At 39.1% G+C, this 11,306-nt stretch overlaps 1 protein-coding gene across 1 annotated transcript; it reads left to right on the forward strand.

The window, feature by feature from the left end:
• Window positions 1–8,902: 8,902 nt before the first annotated feature.
• On the forward strand, window positions 8,903–11,126 carry LOC125230219 (high mobility group protein D-like). Its single transcript, XM_048135309.1, has 4 exons — window positions 8,903–9,057; window positions 9,704–9,866; window positions 9,949–10,092; window positions 10,179–11,126. The coding sequence occupies exons 1-4, from the start codon at window positions 8,909–8,911 to the stop codon at window positions 10,254–10,256; spliced, it is 534 nt and encodes a 177-aa protein (XP_047991266.1). The 5' UTR covers window positions 8,903–8,908; the 3' UTR covers window positions 10,257–11,126.
• Window positions 11,127–11,306: the final 180 nt, after the last annotated feature.

Genomic DNA, 11,306 nt, shown 5'->3' on the forward strand with positions numbered 1-11,306 from the left:
GATAGAATGCGTAAAGCATAGAAAAATTGTATCTGCATGTCTTGCTTTAGCCTCATGAAATAAATCAGTGACCAAACTGCCGCCAAATTCAAAGATTTCCGTGAAGTTTATCATGTATTCATGGATATTTTTTTAGGATTTCAAAGGAGAAATCGGCTTAAAAACAATTAATAATTTTTAAATTGCAATATAGATAAAATTGATGCGTTAATTTTGGATATCTTTAGTTGCCACATTTATTGCCATCCTATACGGGGTGTTTTTGTGTACGTGATCAAAGACATATGTAATGTAATACGCGACTTTACTCATTATTATGAATAGTACAGTAAATTTTTGTAAGAAGAAAAAGATACTCTACTCTACAATAAATAGATAAATATTGGGGACACCATACACAATACACAGATCAACTTAGCCCCAAACTAAGCAAAGCTTGTACTATGGGTGCTAAGCAAAGATTTACATACTTAAACAGATAAATATTAAATACATACTTATATGTATACATACATACACTTATGTACAATAGCAAAAAACTTTTTGACGTCCCATACTAAAGTTGAACTTGACACGATGTATGGTCCTAGTTTTTTTGTAATTCAGCCATTTCAGAAAGGAATTAAATAATTTTTAAGAAAAAAAAACCGCCTTTCTTTGGGGTTCTGGTGATAAATACTTTCAAATGTTGGATTATGTTATCAATTCGTCTGTATATTTTTTAATGTTTGTTATTCGATATCTCCGTCATTTCTGAACCAATTTTGAAATTTAGATGATTCTGAAGTACTTACAGATGAGAGTGATTATCAGAACGGAACTCTAACCAGGGGCGGCTCACTCTTCATCAGCAGTTCCACTGCACCAAATGTCACTGTTCTGGACGTAAGTGCATGCTGTTCTTATAAAAATACCAAAGTCACTATAAGTGTGCCGTTCAGATTTGAGGAGTTCCGTTCTGACCATCATCAGCAGTTCCACTGCACCAAATATCACTGTTCTGGACGTAAGTGCATGCTGTTCTTATAAAAATACCAAAGTCACTATAAGTGTGCCGTTCAGATTTGAGGAGTTCCATTCTGACCATCATCAGGAGTTCCACTGCACCAAATGTCACTGTTCCGTACGTAAATGCATGCTGTTCCTTTAAAAACACAAAAATCACCATATGTATGCCTTTCAGATTTGAGGAGTTCCCTCGATTTCTCCAGGATCCCACCACCAAAACTGGGTTCTGAGAAAAATGGGACCAATCTGTATGCATATACATTCAATAAAAAAAAATTTCAAAATCGGTCCAGTAACGACAACGACGGAGATATCGAGGAACAAACATTAAAAAAAAAAAAAAAAAAATTGGAAGGCGGTTAAAAAACATCTGTTATTAGAAATTATATTTCTACAGGATGTTTAGCACATGAACCGACTATGGTACATTACGATACAAGTGCGGAAAAAAGGAAGTTAGAAACGAGTGGCTATAAATTATTAAAACACGACCGAAGGGAGTGTTTTAAATCGACACAAGTTGCGAATTTCTTTTTCTCACGTATATCGTAGGGCGTTTTACAGTAGGTACTGATGGGATAAAAAAGCACTATCTGTAATGAAAAAAATTTTTGAGGGCTTTGTGGGTGGTGGGATTTTTAGGTCATTTTCTTCCTTTTCGGCCTTAGAACCTTGGTCCTAGCCACGGTTCCGGAATGAAGCTAGGAACACACTACGCGGACGTCCGTCGTAAATCGACCGCGGACGGGAATCTGGACAATGGAAATACACATAACCGTGCAAACTATCGGTCGACGGACGCGGACGTGGCCTTGAGCGCACGGACGTCCGATCGAAATCTGGCTCTCTGGATGTTTTCCCATATAACCATAATCGGTCGCCGTTCCTACGCAAATCCTCCTATTTTGTGTACACACAGGTCTTCGGGTCTCAATGCTTAGTCGCAGTACGGTCGACGTTTAGTCGCGGCGACCCAAATGGGGACGATTGGTAACAGGCACAAATGGTCACAGAAGTGACAGAAGTGTGCACTACGCGTGCACACATTGTTACCGTTTGGCGACTACTTTCCCAAAATCATTCGTTCATTTCATTCTTTTCAAATGGCGACTGTCAGAGACGTCAAAGTAAAAAAGAAATAAAATCATTTGACATTAAAATGTAATGGCGTAAGAATTTGTTAAAGATAACTATTGTTTGCATTTGTAATATAATGTGGGCTAATTACCATGGCCAATTAAATTGCTCGAGTGATTTCATAAAATAAGTCTAAATTTATCAACGCGCCATCAATTTACCTCAGTTTAACCAGTAATAATATTATTGACTACTCGGTGTTTGCGTGTTATGTATATTGATTGGTGAAGTTTTAGTGCTCCGGTGCATAAACTATACTGAAATAATAAAAATAATGCCTAGAAAACCAATAAAGTTGTTAAAATATGGATTAAGACGGTAATATTCCATGTAAAAAACAGTCGCCAAACGGTCACCAAACGGTCGACAAACGGTCGCAAAATGGTCGCAGCGTACACGCGTGACCGAAAGCAGTGAATATTTATTATATTTTCAAAATGGCTTCTTGTATTAATTTTTTCCAGGTATCCTCAAACTTTATAAACAATTAAATATGCCGTCGTACTCAGTTGCCCTCACTAAAGAAGATTTAAAAAAAATTGTAACGTGCGTACCGAGCTGTTGGGTTGTAAAGGATCGGGGATCATATTATTATGGACTTCTATAGAGCAACTAGTATTTTGCGGCATTTCACAATTGACACTTGTTGAAGTAGTCGTCATTAGTATTACTATCAACATTAATTTCAGCGATCTGTACTTCTTTTGTCAAGATTTTTGTATAGATCTACAAATTTGTAATGTTAAAGAGACATAAATAAAACGTAGTAGTAGTAGAGTAAATAATGTGTTTTTTTTGTAACCCAAACAAAATACTTGTAGATACGAGTGTGGAAAAGAGGAAAATCGATACGAGTAGCGATAAATTAATAAACGAACGAAGGGAGTGTTTTAAATCGACACGAGTTGTGAATGTCCTTTTCGCACGTGTATCGTACGACGATTTTCAGTACCTAAATCTAAGCTAAGAGTTTCGACCAGACAAGAAATGAATCATTGCTTGATTTGCTCGCACTACTGCGTTAAAAAAAGCAGCATCTGTACTGAAAAAACTATCATTGCGCAACAGAAATTCCATTAATATCACAGTAAATACTCTATTTCATTTGATTCCTACTTTTATTGTGTAAAGCAACACTACACTTCATTTTTATCAATAAGAATTAAAAATTATATATTTAATACATTAAGTAACTATCTATTTGTATTATCATTAGGAAGAGCAAGGCGCGTAGGGCGCCTCGTAAGACTCTGTCTGGTACCGCGGAGCCGATTACTTCTGGTCTGCGAGTTGCTACACCGAGTAAAGCGCTCTACGTGTCGCGCTTGCATTACTCCGCAGGGGCTGATGAGGTGGTGGAGTACGTTCGCCGGAAGACTGGCTATACGCTGAGGGTGCAACAGCTGCAGTCGCGCCACTACGTGCACTTCACTTCATTTGTTGTGCGCGTGCCGCGCACGCTGCAGGACACCATCGCGTGCGCAGACTTCTGGCCGAAGGGTGTGGTATTTCGGCGGTTCCGGGGCAACCTGCCGAATCCTACACCGAGTCAGACGACGCAACGGAGCCACGCTGTTACGTCGTCGCCCAAACCTAATGTTTAATTTGTATTCTTTTTTGTAATATTTATCGTTTATGTCTTGTTTTGTATTTTGTAGTTTCACAGTGCCTTAGTGTAAACTGTAATGCTGTGTTACTTTTTTGATTAAATAAATAAATAAATAAATAAATAAATCATTCTGCACTTTTCTTAACTTTCCCACATTTCTATAAAATGTCGGAGAGTGCTATTTGGTCGTCGTCGTTTATTATTATTTAATTCGCTTATATTTAAATGATTCAAAGCAACCAGTCCACAACTTCACAAGACAGTTTGAGAAACCTTCGTATTTCAGATTGTCATTTGCGGATACAGTGGTTTAGGAGCAGTTCGGTAATCAGACCTACACATGTGTGTACAAATTCTGTCAATGTCACTGTCAGAAACCGTTCTGACAGTGACAATGACAGCCACAAATTCGTCCACATGTTGTTACCGTTATGTGTGCAAACGTCGACTAATAAAGTGTCGTTAAAAGTCATTCTGACAGTGACATTGACAGCCACAAATTCGTACACATTTTGTTACCGTAACGTGTGCACACGACGACTACATTTTGTTATTGTATCAATACGGTCGCATTGTTTGCACGACGTTACCACGCGTTATGTCATATTTGACAGTTAGTTACTGATTTGAAGATTTTGCGACTGAAATGGTTGTATGGGTTGTTCCGTGCACACTGATAGGTCGCGGTCGCGGTCGTTTTACGACGGACGTCCGCGTAGTATGTTCCTAGCTTTACACGTGCTCGTGTTTGTCCGATCGAGAGTAAATTAAATCGTGCAATGTTCATGTGTCCGGATTTATCCCATAGGCGGTGTTTACCGAGTAAACTTAACACCTCGTTTCAATTCAATTCCACTGTACTAGACTAGGTATATTATACAAGTTATGTCGCTTACATTTTCAGTGAGTATAACCTAACAACAAAATTAAAATTTTGAAAAAACCCCCGACCACCGCGACATAGTGGACCGATTTTCATGAAACATGACTAAGAACACTCCCGACTAACTCAGCTTTCAAATAAAAAAAAACTAAATCTAAATCTGTTCATCCGTTTGGGAGCTACGATGCCACAGACAGACACATACACAGACAGACAGACACGTCAAACATATAACACCCCGTCGTTTTGGCGTCGGGGGTTAAAAACAAGTGACTCGACCGAGTTGATCGGCAAGATTACAAAAATCAAAAAGATTATTTATGACTTTAATGAGGTCTAATAAGTTTGAAAATGAATTGTAGCCGTAGTGATTCAATGCTCTTTGACTGTAGCTACTGATATAGAGACCACAAAATTAAAATTTTGAAAAAACCCCCGACCGCGACATAGTGGACCGATTTTCATGAAACATGGCTTAAAAGAACACTCCCGACTAACTTCAGCTTTCAAACAAAAAAAACTGAATCGAAATCGGTTCACCCGTTCGGGAGCTACAGTGCCACAGACAGACACACACACAAACAGACAGACAGACAGGCAGACAGACAGACGGACGGACAGACAGACAAACAGACAAGCCTATTTATAGAGCAGCATAGCTATTGTAAAGGAGCTTTTTTTTTTTATGAGATAGGACGAGGCAAACGAGCAGACAGACAGGTCGCCTGAAGGTAAGCGATCACCTCCGTTCATGGATACCCGAAACAGTACCAGAATTGTTGGAGGTGCGTTGCTGGCCTTTATGATGGGTGTACGCTCTTTATATGTATTACTAGCTTTTACCCGCGGCTTCGCCCGCGTAATAAAAGTATTCTTATTGAAACGTTTACAAAAAATAAGATTTTCATTTGGATCCGTAGATTTCTTTGTAGGTACATCTGTCCGCGATTATTTCGATTAAGGTAAAGCGGGGCAATTTTCGACTGGGGGGCCATTGTAACTGATCTATTTGCTGTACGGTCAGCCAAGAAAGTGGTATCCCACTTTTCGACTCTATTGATCGAAAAGTGGTAAAGCACTTTTTTGGTTGACTGTACCTTACACATATTACTATTGTTTTAAAAGAAATTCTTGCAATGATTGTAGAATTGTTACACAGCGACCACAGCGTAGGTAGTAGGTACGAATATATATGTATTTTACCTATATAAATATTTATACTGGGGAAACTTCATACAACCCACATAGCCAGTATCTCGACGCTATGGTCGGTAGGGTAAAAAGTACTTCCTTGCATTATCGCTTACAATTTTTTCCATTTTGCTTATACATATTGCAAACGTAAACATATAAAAGGCAAGCAAACAACGATCTTCTTACAGCACATTGAATGTAATAGTTATTACGGATGCCGGATACTCGCCGATGCCTACTTACTAATCCCTTCCCACTGAGCCACCTGCATTTTACACTGCCTAGATATCGATTGCCGACCGATTATTCCGATCCCAATCCCTATTCTTATCCCCGTCCCTATCTCTATCCTTGTCCCCGTCCCCGTCCCCGTCCCGTCCCGTCCCTGTCCCCGTCCCTCCCCTATCCCTACCCTATCCCTATCCCCGTCCCCGTCCCCGTCCCCTATCCCTAACCCTAACCCTAACCCTATCCCTATCCCTATCCCTATCCCTATCCCTATCCCTCTATCCCTATCCCTATCCCTATCCCTATCCCTATCCCTATCCCTATCCCTATCCCTATCCCTATCCCTATCCCTATCCCTATCCCTATCCTATCCCTATCCCTATCCCTATCCCTATCCCTGTCCCTGTCCCTGTCCCTGTCCCTGTCCCTGTCCCTGTCCCTGTCCCTGTCCCTGTCCCTGTCCCTGTCCCTGTCCCTGTCTCTGTCCCTGTCCCTGTCCCTGTCCCTGTCCCTGTCCCTATCCCTATCCCTAACCCTAACCCTAACCCTATCCCGTCCCCGTCCCCGTCCCCGTCCCCGTCCCTGTCCCTGTCCCTGTCCTTGCCCCTGTCAAATTATCATGCTAGGAGGTGAACTTTGAAAATTCCTTTCTTAGTGCTCCTCTACACCATATAAGGAACCTATGTGCCAATTTTGAAATCTCTAGGACCAGCGGTTTCGGCTGTGTGTTGATATATTATGTCAGTTAGTCAGTCAGTCAGTTTCTTCTTTTATATATTTTTTGATATTTAACTACACTACAACAGGGGAGAAGGTATTTCACTTTCGCCTCGTTAGATTTTAAAAACGTTGTATTTATCGTGATCAGCGACCCAATAAACCGTAAAAACGATACCCATATTAGTTTTTTGACTTTATCACCCCCTTTTCACCCTTTTAGGGGTTAAATTTTCAAAAAACCTGAAACACGTCTTTAGTCATATGTTTTTAGGATCCCTCCTGTGAAGTTTCGAATAAAACAGTGAAACTAACATTGTTTCCCCATACAAACTTTGAACCCTCATTTGACCCCCTTAGGAGGCGAATTTTGAAAAATCCTTTCTTAGTGCTCCTCTACACTATATAAGGAACCTACGTGCCAAATTTGACATCTCTAGGACCAGCGGTTTCGGCTGTGCGTTGATATGTCAGTCAGTCAGTCAATATCTTCTTTTATATATTTTTTTGATATTTAAACCCCATTGCACCACAACAGGGGAGAAGGTATTTCACTTCCGCCTCGTTAGATTTTAAAAACGTTGTATTTATCGTGATCTGCGACCCGATAACCCATAAAAAAGATACCCATATTGATTTTTTGACTTTATCACCCCCTTTTCACCATTTTAGGGGTTAAATTTTCAAAAAACCTGAAACACGTATTCAGTCATATGTCTTAAGGAATCTTCCTGTGAAGTTTCGAAACAAATAGGCAAACTAATCTTGTTTCCCCATACAAACTTTGAACCCCCATTTGACCCCCTTAGGAGGTGAATTTTGAAAATTCCTTTCTTAGTGCTCCTCTACACTATATAAGGAACCGACGTGCCAAATTTGAAATCTCTAGGACCAGCGGTTTCGGCTGTGCGTTGATATGTCAGTCAGTCAGTCAGTCAGTCAGTCAGTCAGTCAGTCAGTCAGCTTCTTCTTTTATATATTTAGATAGCTAACTCGCGCTTATAGGTAGGTATTGCATATTACTCATATTAGTGTGTAAGTAATTGGCAAGTAATTATTTAAAAGGCAAGAACAGCATGTTAACTTTAGGAACCTATAATATTACACTTAACTGTGGCCCTTTAACTTTTGACTTCGACTTACGCAGTATACACACAGAAAATGCTCTTTTCTGTACTAGGGCCGTGGGACATTAGGCAGCCTAAGTACTGCAAGTTCTCTGTGACTGCAATAGTATATTACGATACAAGTTCGAAAACTAGGAAAGTCAAATTGACTTTACAGTGCATACTTATGGCTTGCTTATGGTAATAGTGTGGTCCTACTTTACTTTTCCACACTAGGGCGCAAAAATTAGTTCATGCTTTAAGTGCCTTCATAGGGCTATATCAGCCTTATGACCTATTGTAAAATTTTGTGTACAATACACGGGCGAAGAGCTAAGTCGTAAGATAAAGCCGTAAATATACGGATGTAAGATTATAAAGGTTTTCTTATAACATCCATGGCGATAATGCGTCGTAGTCACAGTATCTTGGAGTAACCTACTTTAGGTTACATACACATTCATAGTAATATGTGACAAATACAACACCCTTATTTCTGCAGAAATAAAAACTATTTTGTGGTTCCTACAAAATATCAAATCGTAAACAAACGCATCTGCCATTCAAGCGCTATGTTTTATTGGCATCTCTTTCTCACAACGTTTGCCGCGCTTTTGATGTTTTCATAATAAACGTTGGCGGCATTTAAAATGAGGCGCGAGTTAATTTTGGTAGTATGCTGGTAAAGGGATACTCGAAGGACTGGGTCACTTTTTGATGTACTAATAATAATTTTGTTAGAAAAGTGTCAAGGAAAAAATAAATCGTATCAAGTTTCACTGATTCCATTCGATTTTCGACCAATATACCGCTATTTTCCTAACAAAAATGCAGAATAAAATTTCTGAAGTAAATGTATGAAACACATTTTGATGAACAACTTCCTGACTTATCGAAATGTAATAAGGTCGACATTCCTTAAATGTCATTCGCAAGTGTATCACGGATATACGTAGTACACTATGTAACTGTCGGGCGCGCACAGTTGGCAGCATTGAATTCGTCAGCCAATCACAGGCGTCGTAGATGGCGCTGTACAGTGACGCGAGCCGACCCCCAAGCTGCCTTGCTCTGGGAACTTTGCTTCGAGCTCCATACATTTTCTTCTGGCTCTCTACAGTCTGCAGTTTGGTTGTGTACCAGTTCAAAAATCATTTCAAAATTTTTGCCATCAGGTAAGTTAGATTATTTTTCTAATCAAAGTTAAGTGTTTTACTGTGTTTAGTAGTGTTAATTATTGCGTGTTTCTTAAAATTAGATTTCATTCCACGTTGGAATTCTCGTTCAAACATGGCTATAGGCTTCGCCATACTTTCTTAGTACGCGTGGGTACGGAGGACGCCTCATTTTCAATAATTTATTTCTCTCATCTTTTCCATTGGAGGTCCGAATCACTTCTTCTACAAGTTATAGTTTAATAGTGAATAGATTATTTGGTAATGATGTCATATACAGTTATTGCGTACTTTCGACATAAAACGTGAAAACAAAATGGCTCGTTCGACCCAAGCTTAGGCCAGTGAACTCGTTATATGGGTGATAACTGATTCAGCCGTTTTCTACATTAAATTGCTAAGTGATATAGTGCATTTTGTTGTTTTGAGTCGTATTAAGCGATTTCTTTCAATAGAAATAGTGTAATTTCAGTAATATGAGCCCTATAAGCGTTTCCCGCCAAAACGACGCCCTAACTGTGCCATGTATGAAGTCTCAGCGTATTTCGCCGCTCGGTTTGTGGAAGGCATGGCCCGGTTAACCTGTTGGCTTTCATAAATGAGCTTATTTGCCAGATTTTTAATATTTTATTTTTTTTATTCTCAGGAAAAAAGTTAAAATGACGGACAAGCCGAAGCGTCCTATGTCAGCATATATGCTGTGGCTCAACAGTGCCAGAGAACAGATCAAGTCCGAAAACCCCGGACTTAAAGTCACCGAAATCGCCAAGAAAGGTGGAGAAATATGGCGGGGGATGAAGGACAAGAGCGTAAGTTTACCTTTTAACAGTTTTCCTTTGTCTCTGTTACCTAATTACATATTCCGTTATTTATAATACTTTTTCTATTCAGGTGTGGGAGGAGAAGGCGGCAAAGGCGAAGGAGCAGTACACAAAGGACCTAGAGTCATACAACGCGAACGGCGGCGGCGGTGAGGGTGGCGGCAAGAAGGCGCAAAAGCGAGGAAAGAAGGCCGGCAAAAAGGCGGCAGCACCCGTAAGTATTTCATGCCTTTCAATCTTCAATTTTTACTTGTTATTATAGTATTGAGGTGAAGCTTAACAAACTGTTTTTGTTCATAGAAAACAAAGAAGAAGAAGGAAGAGTCCGAGGAGGAGGATGGTGATGACGATGATGAGGAGGAAGAGGAAAGCGAATGATCTCCCTGCCGCTAAGACTTGTTCATAATGAGTAATTTACTTGGACTTAATTTATTACAAAGTAAAACTGGACTGTTTTCCAAAATCTGTGTTATCACTGATTTGTATTATGCACATGCATTTTTATTTGTCTGGATTATAAATTAGGACATGTATTGTGTCTTTCTATGTTCATATGAATTTAAAACATGTTATATATCTAATTGACATTCTATCTTGACTTTAGATTAATTATAGTGCATCATAATGCAGAGTTTGGAAAATCTCCAATGGCTAAGGCAAATTTAGGTCTAAGCCTCACAAAAAAAAATAATGTTAAGTGTTAGCATGTATACACTGGGGAAATTGTACAGTTAGCCCTCCCTCGTTAAGTTCGCTGTGACTGGACACCTTTACTTGTATGTACCTCAACTGGTTTTACCCAAACTGACTTGTAATACTGACTGTAGCTGTGCTTCAATATTACGCCATAACTCAGTGTTAATGTAAATCTTTATTATAAGTATACATGGACAAGTGGTTTTTGGTCAGATCTTAAAACAGAAAAGTAAATTTAGAGACTTATTTCATGGAAGGATGTGACAGATTATTGTTAATTAAAACCTACCTCTTCTCATTGTAAATTTCAATGCTGATAATGGTACCAAACTTAAGCTAAGAACAGAAAGCATGGAGCTAGACTCCATGCTGAGCAATTTAAATAATTTAGGAAATGATGTGTATGTTGTAATTTTAGTTAGTTAATAGGTAGGTTTTCGATGTGATTTGTCTCTCAAATTTTACATTTGTGTTATTTTGTAAATGAGAATTAGCATTCCTCATGTCAATACGGATTTTACATGTTCAATAAAGTAATTTCATATAAAATAATTCTATTTTTCAATTTCGTCTTTTCATTCTTCATGTTCTTGACCCGGTTTTCACATTTGGCGAGGTAATTTGCAGTCCTTAATACAGGTTTGCAAGTTACTTCGTCAACCTAATTCTGGTATTTGGCGGCATTTTCATTGCTTGTAAACAGACTTTGGGAACCCATATACGAAATCGATC

This window comes from Leguminivora glycinivorella, chromosome 10 (assembly GCF_023078275.1).
Source record: "Leguminivora glycinivorella isolate SPB_JAAS2020 chromosome 10, LegGlyc_1.1, whole genome shotgun sequence".
Taxonomy (NCBI): Eukaryota; Metazoa; Arthropoda; class Insecta; order Lepidoptera; family Tortricidae; genus Leguminivora; species Leguminivora glycinivorella.